General features: G+C 33.4%; 1 protein-coding gene across 2 annotated transcripts in view; it reads left to right on the top strand.

Moving 5' to 3' along the window:
- Positions 1-5,925, top strand: part of STXBP5 (syntaxin binding protein 5) — a 204,918-nt gene extending 198,993 nt beyond the window's left edge. For both annotated transcript variants that reach the window (XM_027850654.1, XM_027850655.1), the window contains 3 exons: positions 1,282-1,393; positions 2,293-2,513; positions 5,168-5,925. In XM_027850654.1, coding sequence (XP_027706455.1) covers positions 1,282-1,393; positions 2,293-2,513; positions 5,168-5,209 — 375 coding nt within the window. In that variant the 3' untranslated portion in view covers positions 5,210-5,925. The remainder of the gene's footprint in view (positions 1-1,281; positions 1,394-2,292; positions 2,514-5,167) is intronic.
- The last annotated feature ends 15,935 nt before the right edge of the window (positions 5,926-21,860 follow it).

Raw genomic sequence — 21,860 nt, 5'->3', positions numbered from 1 at the left:
TGATAACCAGCAATTTAGACTTAAGAAAATGAAAAAGAAAGAAGTTTGATCTACTTCCTGACACTTGAAACTGATTACAAATGTTGGAGTATGCTGTTTCTCAGTCAAGGTTTCTGTAGCTATTTTTGCCTTTCCTAATTTGCTTTCTCAGCTTGTGCACACTCAAAAACAATCCTCAGGTTTTGTAGTTGACACTGGGAAGTCGGCCTTATCCCCTGTTGACCAGCACCTCACCCCACCCCCGCCAGGTTCCCAAAGCAAGCTAAATTATAGACTTGTTCTATCCCCTTAAGAGAGGAATGCTAAGACATTCCTGTGTAAATACATCGTGCTTCAAGTATTGAGATACTGATATCGCTTTGATATTGCTGAGGAAAATACATAGCATTCTACAACTCTTTTTTTCCCACTATGCTCTTAAAGTGGGCTCCTATTTGTACTTATAAGTTCCTTTTTTATTTCCTATTGTCAGCTGGGCTAATTATTATCATGAATTATGATATTTGAATAATTAGGAATTTTTGCACTCTGAATAAAAGGTTGTATCTCTAGTAGAATAGATACCAAAGGCCAGGTATCAGGTGAATAAGCAGTAGAACCATAAAAGCTTAGAGCCAGAAGTTTCATTTGGCATATAAAAAAAGTGTAGTTTAGAGATGAAATTATTTCTCAGTGTCATAAAATCCTAGAAGTTCACACTTGGAAATCACCTCAGAAGTCATATGTTCCATTCTGTACCTAAAATCAGTAATGTTCTCTAAAACTCCTAAATCAATGATCCTTTGTGGTATAACTAAGGCTCAGACATTTGATTCCCAATGCTCTTCTCCATTACTTCAAGTCACCTCTCAGTGTTTGCATTTTGTTTGTAACTTAAGCTGACTATAATTATCCATATTTATTGGAAAGTTTTATTTCCTTTTTGAACATGATTTTGAGAGTTACTTTATTAACTACAACTTTTGCTTATATACTGGATAAAATACAGTATTTAAATGTATATCCAATTTTATATTGAAATTCAGTAAGAAAAATATGATTCAACTTAGAGAAATATACTTTATTGCCAGCTTTTTAGGAATGCATTTCTAGAATAAAGTTTTGTTCATCCAGTTCATTAATTAATATGTACTTACACAATCTATTTTTAAATCCTAGTAAACATTATTATAAGGTTAAGCTGAAAATATACCCTAATGCTTTTTGGAATTGCTTTATTTTTCACTTAAGGGATTTTCATCTACCTTTTAACAAAAATTATAATATATTTTGATTTTAAAGGAAATGTTAGGTGAACTCTTCACTCCAGTAGAAACACCTGAAGCACCAAACAGGGGATTTTTTAAAGGCTTGTTTGGAGGTGGTGCACAGTCCCTTGACAGAGAAGAACTCTGTAAGTTAATTTATTTTTATTTTAGAAAAAAAAATCACTGAAAGGAAACATTTAAGCTATATAAAATTTTCTTAAATGTATGAAGTTCTCCAGGAATAAGGAAGCAATGGTTCCTCTGTATTCTGCCTTGTTTAAATCATATCTGGAATATTGTGTTCAGTTTGGGGGCCTGCAGTTTAAGAAAGACATTTTTGGAAACCTTAATCATTAGAAAATTTTTTCCGTATATCAAGCATAAATTTGTCTCTGTCACTTCTACCTGTGCTCCTGCTTCTGTCCTCTGATGCAATCAGAGAACATTTAAATTATCTTCCACCTAAGAGCTTACTCATAGCTATCACATCCTTCTTGAGTCTTCTTTTCTTCAGGCTAAACATGCTGTTCTTTTAGCCTAGCCTCATGAAAGAGTCAAGGGCAAGGCCCTTGACCAACCTGGATGCTCTCCTCTGGACATCCTCTAGTTTATTGTGAATTGATGGATTTGACTGAAAATAAAGGGAGTAAAATAAATCATTGATAGAGAAGTTATGCAGTACAATAAAATTTTGCCTTTTCCATATTTTTCTATCTATACCCATATTAATTAAGGAAACTTAAATTTTGTGTACTTAAGTAAGATTGTTATTATCAAAGGGTCTTTTTCAGTATACTTGCTTCAAAACATCTACTACTAGGATAATTTTGTCAGTGTAATGGATTTACTTGAATATTGGAAAAAGTATCAGTGGACCATTCACATATTTCATGTTAAATATAAATACTAATTTTTTAAAAAATTGTAACATCCTTCAACTTGCATGTAAATGTTATTTATATCATATTATAAATTATTTGGAATTTTGAATTACAAGAGATTTTCCTTTTTTTTAAATTGTTATCTTATCATTAAATATGTTCAGTTGGAGAATCAGCATCTGGAAAGGCATCCAGGAGTCTTGCTCAACACATCCCTGGTCCTGGTGGTATTGAAGGTGTTAAAGGAGCAGCATCTGGCGTAGTTGGTGAACTGGCTCGAGCCAGGTTGGCACTGGATGAAAGAGGACAGAAACTTGGTGATCTTGAAGAAAGGACAGCTGCAATGCTATCAAGTGCAGATTCATTTTCTAAACATGCTCATGAGGTATGCCTAGCAAAAATGTATTGACTAAAAGAAAAACTCTGGAAATGAAGTTTTTCTGTGACTGAATATAACAGATTACTATTTACTCAAATACAAAGAGCCATGAGCTAAGAGCTCACGAAATCCTGGTTCTTGCATGTCTAGCCCAACATACTAGTAGCACAAGATATATAAGCATCCTAAGCCTCAGTTTCATCATCGGTAAAGTGAGAGGGTTTTGCTAAATAATTTATAAAAGCCTTTCCATATCCAATATTCTGTGTCTCCATGTTTCTCGGACTCTTTGTGCAGGTGCATTTTCATGTGTCAGTTGATGGTATTCTGGTGTCATATATCTATAAACTTATATTCTATAACTTAATTGGACTCAGTATTGTACTAACGAAACATGTTAACTTCTCATTGTATAAATAAATACTTTTAGAGCTTGCCATATGCCTCCATCATTTCAGTATTCCAGTATTACAAATTACAGTTCATTCATACCCTCTCATCCTGTCTGACTTTTGGCCATGTCCTCCTAAATCTTTTTTGGAGAAGTTTAGCCAATATTCTAGGGCCCTTTCACACTTTTGACATTACTTAGATACCAAAGAACATGTAGGCTGCCCATAAGTTATCTCTTTCTTTTGCTGTATAAACAGTTCACCTTTTTTCATCATACGTTTTTCTAGAATGTGGCCCAAAGTAAATAAAAATACAGTAAAACATGAATAATGTTAATATGTGGTTCTCTGAGTCAATATGCAGCTCATAGGGTTCCTTATGCATGGTTTAGTGGGCCCTGTTTCTATCTGAATTTGATACCACTGCTCTACATCAGTTTTCCCTATACTGTTATATTTATCTATTTGGAAAAAAGATGTAATGTTTTTTGGGTAAGACAGTTTCTAGGCTTTTGATTCTGATTTCTTTGTTGTACTGACTAATTTACATCCATTAAGTTTACCTAGGAAATGATGATAGTCTGTGTTAGTGTCTTTTCTTTTGTGAATTTCTCCTTTTCTAGCTTCAGTACATTGTTCAAATCGGTTAGGTTAGAGTTGCCTCATTTGCATGCCACATAAAGAAATATGTCCAAAATAAACATTTAACAAGAACTTTTCTTAAGAAGCTTCTTCCTGCTTTTATTTCTCTATTATTTCATAACCTGTAAGTAAACCTGGTGTTCTAGTTGAATTTACAAGTTATTAAAGCTTGTAAGGCTTTAAAGCTGTATCAGAAACAGTAGCTGACTACAGAGTATCAGGACTGTTTCATCTCTACTGTTTCAGTCATCTTATGACTGAATAATATACTACTGAATCAGTGGAGTTTGTCATAGTACCTCAGATAAAAGAATGCAATCAAATTTTTGTTGGATGAATCAATGAGAGGACCTCTTAATCATTGACTTGAACTAGGCATTATACTTGGGCTGGGGATACAGTAACAAAAATGACACAATCACTGCCCTCCAGAAGTTCTTGGGTGAGGTTGTAGAGAAAGTTCAGGGCAAGGGCAGGGGCGGGGCGGGGGAGGACCCAAATTATGTATTGAAAAGATATACAAAATATATACAAAAGTAATACAATATAATGGTGAGAATGAATATATATCAACAACAGACATTTATTGAATACTTCCTGTGTAGAGGATATTACTGTGGTCAGTAGAAGACAGCTTACCTTTCTGGTGTTTATCCCTAATTCCTTAAACTGTTATTCTTCACCTCAGGAATACTTCCAAACTTGTTACAGTTTTATTTCTCCAGAATCAGGAATTTCCACTCATATTCCCTTGTTTTACTCGCATTAAGACTGAAGGTTCATATACTGCAGCTACTAGAAGTTTGGGAATAGATAGTTCCAAATAGTTCTGATTCTAAATATTAATAATTCATATTTCTGTGAAGCCAAAGCTCCTTCAAGTACATTGGAGAAGTTGGGGGTGAATGGAGATCTTGAGTTACTGGGTATTGCTTTTTCCAATTATATTGTATAACCATTTTTTTTAAAGAGGTTTAGAGGTATTTGTGTTTATCATATAATTTCTGATGAAAAGTCCCTCTATTCAGACCCAGTTCCTCTAAGTGTCTCTTTAATTAGGTAATTAGCTGAATAAAGGTTGTACCCTAATTCTAGAACACCCAATGCTATCCCTGCCATGGCCCAGAAGGAACTACTTTACTTGTGATATCTCCTCACAAATGTGTATACCTTAGTCTTTACTTCTGATAATTAGAAGACAAAAGATGAAGAAAATCTAAGCAAGATCTCATTGTTTCTGAGCTGCATAAAACCTGATACTTTCCTCCCAATCAAGCTGGTTACTTTTCTTGTATGTCAATCTAACTAACTGCCTCTTTCCTCCTGATCTTTAAAGCATAGGTTGGTTTAAAAAAAGTGAATTTGCATCAAATTCTAAAAAGTTATCTAAGAACTCTCCTAGCAATCTTAGTACTGTCTCAAGCATGCATCTTAGATGTTTCCCTTCTTTACCCTTTGACTCTTCTAAATGTGAATAAAATAGTTTACAATAGTTTTATGACCTTTTTTGATACCTTAAACTTATAATAGTATTACTAACAAAAATAAATGAATTTTAAGTTAAAATTTTTATTACTGCTCATTTTCTACATATATGTATTATTATTTTTCTCTCTCTCTCTTTAGATGATGTTGAAGTACAAAGATAAAAAGTGGTACCAGTTTTGAAAGCCAGGATCCAGTTATATGCAGCTTTGTCTGGAAGAGGGGAAAAAATTCCTTTTTTTCTTTCCATTAATTTCTTTAAGACAGAATTGAAGGGGTATTCATCACTGGATCTTTCCTGGCACAGTCATGCATTGTTTTACCTCAGTCATATGGCTTTAACTGAGGAGCATCGTGTTTAAAATGCATACACATACCAACTGGAGTATCCATGTGTGTCCCCGCCATGAATTAACAACTTGAGAACTGAGCAGGTCACACAGGACACATGAAGAGGAAAAGAGAAAATTGGCACAAAATGGCAGTGGCAGTCTTGGATCAGTCCTTTACTTAAAATTTCACATGCCTGGAGGTTTTGTGCTATTGTATCAGCTATCAGTGCCGAGTTTCTTTTAAGGAGAGATAGTAAATCAGGGGTTCTGGAACTAGAAGAGTCATATTTGCATCCTTGAACTGAACTATTACCAGCTGTCATGAACTTCCCCCTTCCCTTAAGTGGATTGGTCATCATTATCAGTAGTGAAGAAGAATTAAACTGGTTGCTATCATCTGTTGAGACAGACAAAGTTAAAGTATTGGCTATTGATAAACATACAGTTGACCTGTGGATGGGCTATTCTTGGATCTCTGTTGTTGTATTCCTGTATTCAATCCATACTCTGTCAAAATAAAACAAAGGAGAGGAATCACTTTTCATTGAAAAGTGTAAAGAACATGAATGAACTCATATTTCTGGAAATTTCTTTGTAAAATGGCTATGCAGTGTGAAAAGTGAAAAACCTCCATTGTGGTGAGGAGAATACTTCAATGTCTGTTGTTTTTGGTCTCATTAACTTAGCTAATGGTAGTTTTGACCAAAAAAGTTATTAGTTAAATTTGTAAAAATGTTAAAATTGGCTAAGGTTTTAATTTATGCTTGAATTTTTTATAAAAAGTTTAACCAAATGTACCTTTGCATCTGTTTAATTAAAATTGCTAACATGGTTTCATTATTTCAGTAAAATGTGCAGCTCCGTAATTAGGGGAGAAGAGACCCTTTATTTGTTACCAGTACACTCAGGTGATGAGCCAGTTAAAACTTATTGCACATACTATCACATGGAAAATACCAAGCATCTAGTGTCAATAATTAACTCTGTATGAATCTATCCAATGACCTATTTTCTGCAGAATTAATTAATATATTATAAATCTGTACATGTCCTTTCAAAATTTTAATGAGCCAAAAGAGAAGAAAATGTACATTTTGGTAACTAAATTATTTCCAGTACTAGGATCTAATACCAAATAAGACCAGCAATGAAAAATTAAGTACTGGTTTCCAGTGTAGCGTTAAAGACAAGAATGAAATGACTGATTAGATTTGGAAACAATCTCACATTATTAATACAGACTTAATACAGTGATATTCTTGACTGCACTGTTAAAATAGTAAAAGAAAAGTGCATAATAGGAGCACTAAAATTAATGTTCATAAAATTAAAATATTTTGTTCTGTAAGTAATGATTGTCTTAATTTTTTCTTTAAGGAATAGTCAGAGCACAAATTGATAGTATACATAAGTGATTTTTTTTCCCCTACTATAGGGTCATTAGGGCATACTTTACAACACCTTAACTCTGTAGGGCTTGTTATACATCTTTTTTTTTTTCCTCTTTAACTATTTCATAATGAGACTTTTGTGTTTACATCTCATGAAAAGTGCACTACTAGACAAAAATGTTTACATTCAGGTCGGTTATAAATATAATTTGATAAAGACATAATATAAAAGAGTTGATTCAAACCAATTCAGAAACACCACTTTTTGCAGAAGGCTTTTTGGAATTTGCACAGAGCTCTGGTGAATAACTTGTTATTCTATTTAATATTATCCCTATGACGAAAATGTAATAATTCACAAATTGCTTTATTTGTATCACATTCTTATCCCACTGTTATGTTATCATAAAAATATTTAATACATCTCTTTGAAAAATACAGTTCAACATATGCCATGGAAAAAGTTAATAACAGATTTGGAAAAGTTGACAAGAAGCACTAAGAAAAATATTTTATTAGTTCTCACATGCGTGGATTAATAATACCAGCTATTTAATGTGCCACAGGATTATTTTATGTCTGTTAATTATTTCATTTGTTAGTTCACCTATTATATATAAAGTGAACTAGTATTGTTTGATTTAAAAATGAAGGAAATTTGTTAAATTTTACATGACCTAAATGGATACTTGCCTCATTTTCTTAAATCTGTCATTGACAGGTGGCAAACAAAAAATTTGCTTTAAGATTAAAAAGCTAAATGCTTTTTTAAATATAATACTGGAACTTTTTCAGGGATCTACTTAATTCAGTTTTTGGTGGGAGAGACAGCCTGTAGTAATGATCACAATTCTTTAGCAATTATCCCACAAAATTTGGTACTAGCTCTACTTCATCTTTGGTGAGGGAAACAGGTTGCAGTCATAACAATTCCTTCAAGATTATCCTACGGAAGTTGATTTTTTTAAAAGGTGAAACTACTTATCTTTTTTTCTCTTTAAAAAAATGTAAAAAGTTACAAGCAAGCCAAGGTGGGGAAAAAGGGGAGAGAGTAGGTACCAAAATGTTAGTAAAGCAAAGAATCAGAATAATGAAAATGTTTGATGTGCTTCTTTCATCTTACTTAATATTATTCTTTGCCTCATCTATCCTAAGTTTAAAATCAGTGAAGTATTTATTGGTTGATATCTCAAAAAGCAAATAGTTTCTATATGTACTATGTGCCCAATTCACCTCATTTTTTCTAAACTAAAATTCTTTCTTATATACCTATATATGTATGTGTGTGTATATATATATACACACATATGCTTGGAAAGGAATTTGTGAGACAGTTCTTGTTGTATTTGCTGATATTTTTAAAAAATCTGTATAGTATGTCAATATTATGTTAGCAAAGGGGGTATCATAATCCCCTAGATTTGCGTTTTGGTCATAGAAAAAAAAAATTTAAATGTTTTTGGGAGGAATGACTGAAGATACAATGGAGCTATTGTTGATTTCTCTTAATTTTGTTTTTGATGGGAGTACAAAAAGCTACCCTTATTTATCTGTTATATGTAGCTTATTATGTTTAATTACATTCAGTGCTTTCAACTGAAGCTTTTTTTTTATTCTGCCAAATTGTAGATTCTTCTAAATGATACTTGATGTAAATATGTCTGTGTTTTCAACAAGTCTGAAAGTGTTCCGTATGTTTAAATATCAAGGGTGGGATGGGGAGGAGGGTGGTTATTTGGACAACACCATAGATTTCAAAGTTTTACCCTGATTTGTATTGTATTTCCATTTATGTTTGCTCAAAACACTTCTCACATGACAAATTAGAAAGCTATATCCAAAGGTTTTTTGTGGGGTTTTTTTTTTTTGGTGGTAGAGACTTAACTTTTTTTTTGCTTAATAAAAAGCACGGATATTACATGAATTTAAACTTGAATTTTTTTCTGCACTTTTTTAAGCAATGAAACTTTTTATTATAATTTGATTTTTCCACATTTCCTAGTTCAAATGAAGTAGCACATGTGTACAAACACACCAAAATCATAGCCATGCAGCTAGCTTTACTTTTGAAAATTAGATGATTAAGAGTTTAAAAACAATTGAGAGAAAGTTTTTCAAGGATAAAAAATACATATAAAACCAGTTGCTATGTGTCAGCATTTTCGGTCTGAAATTACTGCAACACTTTCAGATTTGTTTTAAGATCATACAATAATAATGTTATATTTATACACACTGCTAAAGAATATACTTTTAGTTTTCAAAAGAAATTTTTATATATGTACACTTTAATTTAAGAGAAGATGAACTTGTTAAGTTTAAGTCAGAGTACTTAAAAAGTATGTATATTATCCATACAAAAAGTTATGTTTTACGCTTATAATAAGAAATATATTCGTATCTCATATCGAGATACAAGTAATAAAAAATCTAACGTACTTCACTAGAAATCTTTCACACACTTGGCAGGAAAATATCATAGGTCTTGTAACCCCTCTTTTCAACATTCTCAATTATTAATATGGGGGGGAATACCCACAAACAAACTTACTTGCAAAATCTTTCTCAATAGCTGCAGCTTGCTGTTGGATGCCTACCGTAACTTTTGTTTTAAAATATAAATATATATATAATATATATAAATAGTTTTTCAGATATTTTCTTCAGCATTTTTAAAATAAATTTCCAAAAACTAAAACAGAGTTTATGTATTTTTGTCAATGAAGAGATTTCTTTTGTAGTTGATAGACTTTGTTTTTTCAGTTTGATATTTAGTAATCAGTATTACTGTGTAAATTTTTTTTCCAATTTTGATTTTGAAAAGTATAGCACTTTTTTTATCTAAATGGTTTATTTATTCACCTGGGTTGAAATTTATTGCCCATATGTCAAAATTGTTGAATATTTTAGAATTTGAAAATGGGTATGAGAATAATGTTTGTGTTTATTTACAGCTTTTGTTAATTGAACTTTTCCTGATCCTGAATAATTAATTTCTTATAAAGTGTGACATGAATCATTTTCCCTGTGGACCCAAATTACTTCACTGCCACAGAAGTTTCAGATTCTGTAGACAGAAATTATTTGTTTTGGGGAAAGAAAATTAAAAGTAAAAAGCTTACAATATTTTTTTCAAAAGAATTAATCCACTTCAATCTGTTCCCAGTTCAGATAGTTAAAACTTTTGCTTTCCACTTCTAGTCAAATAGTTTACTAAACTAACCTGTAGCTATTTGTTTCTATCTCCACAAACCCATGTGTATATCTTGGTTTCCTTCATGTATGATATTCCAAGCCAGCAAGTAAGTGTATTTCTGATTTGACTACACCTCAGAGGAATAATGATTGTCAGTTTTGCCAGTATTTTTCATGAGGATGATAATTGATGAAAATGTATAGTGTATAGATTATGAATAAATCAGTATTAATTTGGTGTGGGTTTTTTGGCTCAAGGACTTAAAATGGGAACAAGTTATTGTGATAGAATTGTGTTCATTTGAAACTTTAGCTTTTTTAAATTGTACTTTGATTATGAATGGTTAAAACATTCAGCTAAAGATATGCACGTTGAAAAATGAAAATAAACATAGCAGAAGGCAATGCAAGGGGGTATATTGTGTTTTAAGTATATCCATTTTTTCCTTTGTAAATAAACAGTACTGTATTACTTTAGGCTTGACCTCTACTAAATGTAATAGAACTAAGAGATACATCCTGCTTTCCGGTTATGCAACTGCTTCATTGTAAAAGCACCACCAAAAGATAATATGGTAAAGAACAAGAGTAAGTTTTTCTACCATAGCCCATTCGTTGGGCAAGCATGCTTAAAGTAGAGTTCTAGCTTCTGTATACCTTCTACTGTACATGCAGATTCTATTTTTAGTTCACTGATATTTCTTTTTAAGTTGGTCTTGCTGAGCCCCAGTTCCTGTCTTGAAGGTAATTATCGGAATATGCATTTTAAATAAGGTTGCAAATCCATTTGTCTGTATAGTTTCATATAAACTACAAGCATACTGTTGCAAACATTGAAATGTGTCAGACTTCATAGTTGTCTTAGATTCATATAATTGAACTATGTCATTACAACAGAAGGATTAAAATAAGGTAATGGAATATTTTTGTAAATAAATACCTGTCCAGCTGGTATTTAAAAAAATGTATAATATATGTTTCTGAAAAAAATGTTCATATATATGTATATGAATGTGTCATTATTCTGAAGGAATCTGATTGGGCAAAATAAACTACTCAAATCTCTCCTGAAGCAAAATAACCCCTTTTCTGGAAATTTAAGTGTTTTTAGTTTTTTTTTCCTCTTAAATGTGAGCTATAATTCTACTAAAACTGTTAAATTTTAGGCCAAGGAAATATAGAAATTGCCTATACTAACAAAGGGAAGAATTGAGACAAGTAATCAGATATTTAGGGGAAAAGAAACTATTGTTTCTCAAATAGCTGGGTACTCAAGGCAAAAGATGTTTGCTTTGATTTTTGTCTAGAAACATCCAGCTAATTGCTATTATTATTTAATAGTTTGGTAGTCTGTATGTATGTGCTCAGAATGCCAGTAGCCAATAATAATTCCCCACAAAAGACTCCTTCCTGGGAATTGATTGGGGGGGAGGATGTTTCAAAATTAAAGACTACCAAAGGTATCACTCCTTTTCGTATTATTTCCATTTCGCTTGAGAAGTTAAAGACTGTTATATACCCTTAGATGAGTATGTTGGGGAAGAACGTGATATTCTTTTGCAATTTGGCCTTTGAACACATGGTGGCAGTCCTGTCATGCTTCTTTCAGCATTAGGGAAGAATCTGACTTAGATTTCTACCAGATGAAATTTGTAATCTTTTGAAATAACCCTGTTTTGTGTTAGATTTGTTGACCTCTTTTTGAATCCTCAGTTCAATCCTTCAAATATAAATTGGGCAAAATGAGTTCTAAAGTTATATATTATTAAATGAGAACTTCACTAATAAGCCTGTGCTTGTATAACTTGGTTTGTTGTTTAAACATCCTTCAGTATCTTTGCAAATGATCTCAGGCATCAACTAATGATACTGCAACAAATGGAGAAAATGCTGGATATTTGAATATCTGTTAAAAGGATTCTTCTTGGCTTTGAAAAGAGCTTTAATTAGCATGCCATTACTTAAATGGTATCATTTAAATTTTAGTGTGTATTCACAAATATCCCAGTATGGTCTAATGTACTAATTGTGAAGAAATAAACAGCTTCAATATATAAATGAGTTTTAATAAATATATTGCATTTTTACCTTTAAGATAAAGTAATTAGTTACGACCACTTCATATAAATACACAATATTTTGTTGTTGTTCAGTCATTTCAGTTGTGTCCAACTCTTCATGACCCTATTTGGGGTTTTCTTGGCAGAGATACTGGAGTGGTTTGCCATTTCAGTCTTCTCCAGCTCATTTTACAGATGAGGAAACTGAGGCAAACAGGTTTCAGTGACCTGCCCAGGCTAGTAAAAGTCTGAGGCTAGATTTGGACTCTGGAAGATGTCTTCCAGACTCCAGGCTTGGCTCTATGCCACCTAGCTGTCCCATAAGTACACCATAATTTTAATGTTCTGTATTAGAAACTATTTTCTTCCCAATTTCAACACAGCTGAACTGGCTTAGTTTCAACATATTACTGTGTTAAGGTGAATGTTTTAACAATTTAACACTAGATTAAAAGTCTTTCAAAAGTCAAATTTAGAACCATTTTCAAGAACATTTTTTCAAGCTTTCACACATTAGTTTTAAATTGGTGTTCCTGTGCCCCATATTTTGTACACTGGGAGTAGAGGAAGGACCTGGTTTCAAATACTGTCTCTGTCACTTACTGTCTGTATGACTTTGGACAAGTTGCTTCATCTCTCTGGGCTTCTGTTTCATTATTACTAACGAAGCTGGACCTATTGGACCTTAAAGGTCCCAGTTCTAAATCCTACAGAAACAGATTTCTGTATTAATATGGTGCCTTGCACTGTGCAGGGGCAAACAAGCTGTGTTAAATATAATGGAATTAAATTTACCATATTATCTATCTTCCATTGTTCATTTTAAGTTAAAATTAGCTTTTTCTTACTATTTTCATCCAAAATTTGATATGTTTTTAATAGTTCTCAAATTTATTTTTTTTTATATTAAATGTCTGACTTTCAGTTTGGGGATAGAAGAGTTCAATTAAATTATTATACATACTGAAATACAAGTGAAAGTAATAAAGGTATAGTGGCAAACATCTGAGAATTTGGGCTTTTGGTAAAATCTCAAGTGCCAGCTTTCTTAATATTACTGAATCTTAGAGGTTTCTGTGATCCATGAAAGATGTGAAGTATTATAATTGGCAAGATAACTGAATGTATAATGCTACTCTTGGTTAATGGTGTTGCTCTTAATTTCATTATCTGTCTCCAAGCTTCACTGTAACTTTCAATTTATTTCCCTTTTACTGTTTCTGTTTCTCAATATGACTTTGTCCCAGTCTGTTGACTCCTGTTAACTCTTTCCTAAATTTTTTTTTAAAAAGCAACTGCCCCATTAAAGATAAAACCAATTTCCTTACTGTCCCTACACCCCCTGGCACTCACTCACACACACACACACACACACACACACACACACACACACCTCATCCATCAGGGATCTGAGTTTGTGTTTAATAGAAGATGTAAGTTCTCTATCAACAAAACACCAACTCAGAAGAGAAAGTTTGTAAGGGAAAAATCAGGAAGTGTAAGAGTACAAGAGAACCATGGTTCAAGAAGTACAATCAGTGACTTATGATTGACCCCATCATCAAGGTTAGTCAGCAATCATCTATGTTCAATAATTGCTCAAATTTGCAAATGCTAGTGAGACAACAGTGTGGTATAGCGGATAAAGGATCATCCTTATAGTCAGAAAAACCTTTCAAGTTCTACCTCCGTAGATAGTGTTTGAGATCATAGATCAGTGCACCAGATAACTCTCTAAGGAAACACTAGGAATTCCTGAATCAGCCTTTCTTTCCACACATACCCATACTATTGCATAAATTTTTCACAAATACCGTACTAATTTAAAAAAGAAAAGCATATGTGGGAACACTGCACCATTTAAATTTCGGAAGCTGTAGGACATTTTGTATCCTGTAGTTCTTGCTTACAAATTCATGTAATATACAAATCAACCCATCTATATGTTACATTCTATAAAGATGACTTATTGCTTTTAGGTCATTTTATTGGAAATACTGTTCATGTGCTCCATCTGGTGGCCAACAGTTGATAAACTGAATTACTAGTTTACTTCTGTTTTAAATTCCAATTTTAAACTCACTTCAGTTTCTTATGCAAAGAACATCAATTCAAGAATCAAAACACCTGGGTTCTATCTAGCCCTCATTTTGCCACAAATTATATGTATGGATTTATGACCTTGGGCGAGTCCTTTAAACTCTTTCAATTTCCTAATCTGTAAAACAAAACCACCAGCCCTACCTACCTCACAGGGTTGTTGTGAGGGTAAAATAAAATAAGATTATATAAGAATATTTGAAAAGATAAAAATGAACAGATATAATGTGTTAATCAATTTTCAAAATAATATTAATGCCTCAGAATCTATGTACCTGAAAAATATAAAATCTATATATAAGTAATTTGCTTGTATCTGACTTGAAGCAGGGAAGAACAAATAACAAATTCAGCGTTGAAGATACTGGCCATTGGCAAAGATAAACATGATTTTATTTTTGATCGTTCTTCCTTTTAATATGTCATCAGTAAGTGAAAGTGTGCTGGAATTTAATGCATTTACATCCTCCCTTGCATTGCAATACTGGACTTGACTGATGGTTTTAATCAGAGGTGTGGTCTTATTCAAACTGACAAGTGATTATCCAGAACAGAACTAGAAAAAGAATGCCAATGCCTTGTATGTTCTAGATACCCAACAAATGTTTATTGAGTGAATCCCGTTTTATAAATTTTGTTTAAGTGGTGCTTTGTGCTCCATTTTGCTGCTGCTCAATTTTTAGCCGTGATATATCATAGCCAAACAGAGCTAAAGGGGACCTTAGGTATAATCTGACTCAGTTTCCCAAATTTACAAATGAAGAAACAGGCCCAGAAAAGTAAGAGGACAATACTTTATACATCAAACATAGTCTTTAAAGATTACTCAAAATGTTTCTGATTAACTAAAAATTGGCAGGAATGAATTAGGATTCCTATTCTTGTGTAAATAGAACAAGTAGCGCTTAAATATTCCTTATACCTATTCAGCCAGACTCACAAACTCTTACTGAAGGCTCTTACATATAAAGTATTTACCTAATTCTAATTCTTAGATTTTTAGTTTGAGCCCAAGTTTTCCTTTGTTTTACTAAATACACACTTACCTGCCTTTGATTCATTAGCTTATCAATCATCCAAAGAAATGAAGGATACATGAAAAGATACCTAGGCCTTAGTAAATTGGGTGAGCCCAATGTAAATATATACAGATTTTATATAATGAATTATTTTTTAAAAGTAAAATATTACTCTAGTAAAATATGATTAAACTTCATTCAATTATCAGTATGCCCGCTTGCTTATAGCATGCATTTTGGTTTTAAATTTTTATCATGGGGGCAACTAGGTGGCACAGTGGCTAGAGTACTGACCCTGAAGTCAGGAGGACCTGAGTTCAAATCCGGCCTCAGACCAAACACTTGACACTTATTAGCTGTGTCACCCTGGGCAAGTCACTTAACCCCAATTGCCTAAAAAAAAAAAAAAAATCACTACATGGTTGGGGTGGGGGAGTGTTAAGAATCAGCATTGAAAGACACCAGTGCTGGGACCAATCTAGTCCAAACAGCACCTGAAGAGTCACTGTTCCCAAATTAAGGCAAGTAGTCATTCAGCTTTTGCTTGAAGTGGTTCATCTTATTTTGGGCCATCTTTAATTGTTGGGAAGTTTTTCCTTGCCTTAAGTCTTAATTTGCCCGTTTTCAACTTCTACTCATGGTACAAAACAGAAAAAGTCTAATCCTTCCATTTGACAGCCCTTCAAATACTTGATTATAGCCATCATATCCCCCTAAGTCTTTTGTTTTTTTCTGACCATTGCCTATTTATTAACCAAATTCTTATGATCATCAAAGTTTAATCTCATATAGGGAAAAAGGAAAAGAAAAATCTGCAGAAAATAGTTTTCAATAGATCTGAGCTATTAGATACACAAAAAAAGTTATGGTAGAGAATTCTTTTAAAAAAATTGACACTGTTCAATGGTAATTTTATGAGTTTATTATTCATAAGGGTGAATGGCTTAATACATTCATAATCTAATCCATAGGAAGTATTCTATTAGCTACATTGCAATTCTGCCACACCATTCTCATTCACATGCTTACCTCCATTGCCTGGGGAGGACCCAATTCTCTGAAGGATTTCTGATTCCTTTAATATCTTAACACACTTTTTACTCCTTTTTCATGTGTGTGTGTGTATGCTCAAAGATGTCTTTTATGTTACTTCTTGTGTGTGAGTCATCCCTAGTTATATGTCATTCTATATTTACATACACTTTATCTTGTCTCCATTACCTTTTGGCATCACCTGCATTTATTGTGAATACCATAATATAAATTTTGAGTGGGAATAGACCTTTCATATCACCATAGGCCAGGTTCCTTATTTTGTAGATGAAAAACAGAGGCCCAGATAAGTCTCTTGCCCGTATAGAAGGGAGCAAAGTTGGGATGTATATAGCAGGATTATAACCCAGGTCCTTTGACTCCAAATCCAATGCAAGCCTTCACCATGCTATGCTACCTTTCTAATATTCTTCTGAGAACATGGTATTTCATGGTTTCTAACCATATAATATCAATGGAAGAATATTGATGTTAAATAGATATCCTGTTGCACCAGTGAGTAGTTCAGGACTATTATAAAGTATTGTACACACAAAAAAGGTCTACCCTTACCTCTTCCCACTCAGTTATGGGCTCAGCTAATTAATCATTTGATGCACATGCTCAGGATTACATGGACTTAATAGTGGACTTTGCAGCTACTTAACATAATGTGGAAAACATACTTTTTTCATCCATTTTATTTTTCAAAGATATATGTCTAATCCTTTCAAATATTCCAAGGCTCAATGAAGTTAAGACCATGTCATCCATGAATGGGAACATCTAGAGGAAAAAATAACCCTTCTTTTCTTTGCAAAGGACAGCCTCCATGACACTGGAGAGTACTACTTAGGTGAGCACATCTCCTTGTCTTATGCCTCCCTGAGTAACATTAAAAAAAATCACTGAAAAATATTATATAATCACATCTGCTTTATGGTCTTATATATTCACCTGTGAATGGGAGATTTTTTTTTGTTAGAGCTTTTAAAGTGGCATTTTGCTTTATCAAAGGCTTTTATAAAATCAAACAGTAAACATGGTGGGGTCTTTTATTCTCTATGAAACTCCTTAACACAGGGTATCTTTTAGAAAATTGCCTACATAAGATCAGTTTGTTTCCTGTGCATATTCTCATTAATAATACTCTCAGTGGGTAGATAGGTATTTTTTCTCATATAAAGTCACTCAAAATAGAGCAGCTTAACAGTATAGAAAATAGATGAATGTCTAATACTTAAACATTTCATTAAGTTGGTGGGGCAGCCTATTTAGTTAGTCTATACAGTTAGATGATGACATGGGACCAGAACTGAATAGGAGCAAAATTTGAAAATTGTGTGGTGCTTTTAATAATCCCAATCTTCTCTGTCACAAAACCCATCTTTTTAAACACCAATGGCTGCGACTCACAGTACCACATCCAATGTATCAAGCTGGACTTATTCCAAAGGGCAATGACAATATGCATGGTGAGAATAAATGGGCTAAAGCAAATATCTAACAATGCACAAAAAGTGAGTTAAAAAATATCATCCATGAAATTTAAGGTGGAACAGTCATGTTACGGGAATAATGGAGAACAAGAACTGTACTGGTACCAACTAAATATTAACAGACCTAGAGAAAGACCTCCAGCACCTTGGGTCAATCTTCTAAGAAGGAGTTATGGGTGACTATAGACAAAAATCATAGTGGATGAAAAGTATGAGTGAGTTGCAAGCTAACCTTTTTGAAGGAATAACCAGGCCAATGAATCCATTGAAATATGGATTAAAATATGGTTGTCTAGTTAGTCCTAACTTTGTCTTCTTAGACACCATTGTTGTTCCTCATATAGTATGTTGGATAATAAGGTAATAAAGTATAAATATGTTAGTTATGGCTAAGAACAGAAACACTAGTAAATCCTGTTCTTTGAAAATCAGAACATTTTTCGATCTCTATTCTTATCTCTTATTCTCTATAATCCTACTTATTAAAGATTCATTCCAGGATAATAAGATAGATTTACTTTTGTAATAACATAATTTCATGTTGTCCTTATTGCTCTTCCAAACTAAAACAGGCACCTCCAACACCAGGCATCAAAGTCACCCTAGAGGATAATTTTCACCATAATAGTATGTATTTGTGAGAACTATTTCCGTTACCAAGATTGCAAAGTAAACAAAGTTTGTATTTAGTGACTGACTTGGTCTCTACACCAAAACACAGAACCTCTTGCTCTAATGAAGCATCTTTCTACCCAGCTCTGCTCCAAAATTAACCTTCCTAATAATCATAATTGTCATTCTCTCAGTGAAGTTGATATGAACTAGGAAAAAAAAGCAATCTCATTATCTGTTTAAGGTAATTCATTTTACCAAGGTAATTACAATAGGAGGAATAATGTAAACCTTCCAAGGGTATTTCTCATTTTTAAAGAGGACTGACATTCCCATTTCCCGAAAAGAACAGAGTTCAGTACATTTACACCCCATTTTGAAAGGTAGACTTAAATTTTCAATTAATAAATTATAAAATAATGCATAAGCCCTGAACCTGAGATTATTATATTGTCAAATCAAGTCAAGTCACACATTAAGCACCTACTATGTTCCAGGAACTGTTCTAAGCGCTAGGTATACAACGAAAGAAAAAACAACCACCGTCCCATCCTCAGAGTAGGGACAAATGCAAACAACTCATTTACAGGATGAATTGGAAATAATCTCAGAGGAAAGACACTGAGATTAAGGAGAATTGAGAAAGACACTTTACCTGAGATTTGAAGGAAGCCAGGGAAAGGCAGGAAGCAAACACGAGAAAGGAGAGCATTCCAAGTTTAGTGGATAGCCAGTGAAAGTGCAGTTTGAAATTGTCAGAGCTGAAAACCGACCCTCCATAGCAATTTTTCCTTTTTTTTTCCAGAAGGAGAGCTAAAGAACTGTTATCTTATGTAGCCAAACAGGCTAAATAAATCCAAGATCTAATTTGGTGGAAATTTGATAAATCTATACGGCAATCAGTAATGTGCTTCAATGGATACATGATCTAATTGGTATGAATACTCTGGCTGCTACAATCCATGTGCTCATTCTATGCATTTTTTGTCAACATATTTCTATAAATTGTTAATTAAAGGTCTCCATAATGGACTAGGGATGTGTACAATGGCTTAACATATCCTAGGCAGGGCCTCTAATAATAGGTTGGAGGGTGAAGTAATAGCAGCAGCAGCAACAGTGAGTTAGATAATGGGCTATATGAAGATGAGGATGAAAAGCCATAGGGAAAGGGTGAGATTAGCACTTCCATCTTTTTTGTTTTTAACTACGCTTGAAATAGAGATTGTTAGTGGTTTTTTTTCCTCGCAAAATAATGGCTAAACAGCTCTTTTTGTGGTGGCAAAGAATTGCAATTAAGAGGATATCCATCAGTTGGGAAATGGCTGAACAAGACTTACGTGAACTGATAGTGAGTGAAGTGAGCAGAACCAAGAGAACTTTTTTACACAGTAACAGCAACATTGTGTGATGATCAACTTTGATAGACTTGGCTCTTCTCAGCAATGCAAGGATCTAAGACAATTCCAAAAGACTTATGTTGGGGAATGCTATCCACATCCAGAAAAAGAATTTGGAGTCTGAATGCAGATCAAAGCATACTATTTAACTTCTTTTGTTTTTTCTTTCCCATGGTTTTTCCTTTTTGTTCTGATTCTTCTTTTATAACATGATTAATGTGGAAATATGTTTAATATGATTGCACATGTATAGCCTATATCAGATTGCTTGCTGTCTTGGGGAGGGGTTAGGGAGATAAAAATTTGGAACTCAAAATCTTTTAAAAGCAAATGTTGAAAACTAACATAAATAAATATTTAAAGAAGAAAAATAAATAAATAAATAAATAATGTGGCTGTAAGTGCTTACAAAAAATGGCTAAAAGTACCAAAATGACAGTAGGAATAAGGTGTCAAGCTTTGCTAGGTTATATACAGAAGCAATAATGCCATAGGTGTGAAGATTTTAATTTTTTTTTTTTTTTGGTTTGATGCTCCTTGTTCAGTGAAATATAATCATGGTGTGAAAGATGCAAATGTAGCTGAAGGAAACTACTGAGAGACTAGCTCCTCCAGGATATGGCGTCTGGTGGAACAGTTTCTTCCCTTTTCATGTCTATATGTTATTCCTCCATTTGTGTCTACAAATGATAAGGCTTAGCTAGGTTTCATCTCAAACTCTGCAGGCTTATTTTCCCCTCCATTGCTTTTTACTGTCTGAAACCCTAGCACATCGTGATGTCATCAGCAAGTCTTAATACGGAGATCAGAGTTTGGCTAATGAGGGCAGAAAAGAACAGAACTGATTATCCCAGGCTGCGATTGTTTCTGCCTATGGGACCTGGCTTTGAGCTAACCCCTTTGGCTAACATTCTTTCCTCTCAGCTCCCTCCCTTCTCTTGCATGGTGGTTTGAGGAATGGGAGTGAGAGATCATCTAACCTCAGGCACACACTTTGGCTGCTAACAACAGCTTGCATAGTTTAGAAGAAAATTAAAAATCCCCAAACCAGCCTATGATCTGCTTTTTGGAACATTTATATAAATGTATAAATTATTAATAAATAATCATAAACCGTATCATTCCTAAGTCACCATGCCACAAAACTCCTAGATGATTGAAATGAGGTGTGTCCTTCTGTTCTAGTTAGCTTGTATAGATTCAAATACATGACCAGTGTGTGCTGGCAATGCAGTACTTATGACTATTTTTAATTTATTTTGTAAATCAGAATAAAGTAAATCAGAATAAAGCAAATCAGAATAAAGAAACAGTCAAGAAAATTTGTTTTTATAGCATCTGATAGCTCACCAGGTACAGGGAAAGAAAGCTATACAGGATTTAAACTTTTGGCACTTTTCCAAAGATCTTAAAGGATGGTCATCTTACAAGTGGTCCCCTCAACTGTGCCTTCTTGAAACAGCTCAGCTCATCAAGTCCAAGGGCTGACACTGAGATGCAGGCATTGCCCCTTGTCAGCATAGCTCTACCTAGTTTAATCCAAATGACACAAAAGATTCCTCTCTAACTGAGCTGGGAAGGGAAAATGTCTCCAAAACACTGAATTATATTTTCAAGGGGGCCCTCTGAAACAACTTTTTGTTGTTTTATTACCATCACATCATAGATTTTAGTCTGGGTCATCCAAGGTCATGTACAGATCATGTACAGATAAAGAAACTAAGTCTCAATATGTTATGTGACTTGCCCAAGGACACATAGGTAGTAAATAGCAATGCCATATTTAAATTTAGTCTTCTGACTACAAATGCAGTATACTTTCCACTTCTGCTCTCTCCTTCACCCAGTTATGTAGCCCTCAGAGCTTTTTGACACATCTTTATTCAACTCCCATTGATAAGTCAGGCTCCCAAAACTGTGGTGTCTGCATCAACCCTTGACGGTTTAGGATTGACTCCCTTTTATTCAGGAGTTCTTATCCAGGGGTCCACAGGGAATTTATGAACTCAGATGAGAAAAAAAAAATATATATATATATATGTATATATATATATATATATTTCAATTAACTGGTTTCCTTTGTAATCCTAAGTGTTTTATTTTATGCATTCCAAAAAACATTATTCTAAGAAGGAGTCAATAGACTTCAGTAGACTTCCAAAGTGATCTATGACATAAAAAAATGTTAAAATCT

This window comes from Vombatus ursinus, unplaced genomic scaffold, assembly GCF_900497805.2.
Source record: "Vombatus ursinus unplaced genomic scaffold, bare-nosed wombat genome assembly UNPS02009132.1, whole genome shotgun sequence".
NCBI lineage: Eukaryota > Metazoa > Chordata > Mammalia > Diprotodontia > Vombatidae > Vombatus > Vombatus ursinus.
This window is presented reverse-complemented; position numbering and strand designations above follow the sequence as displayed.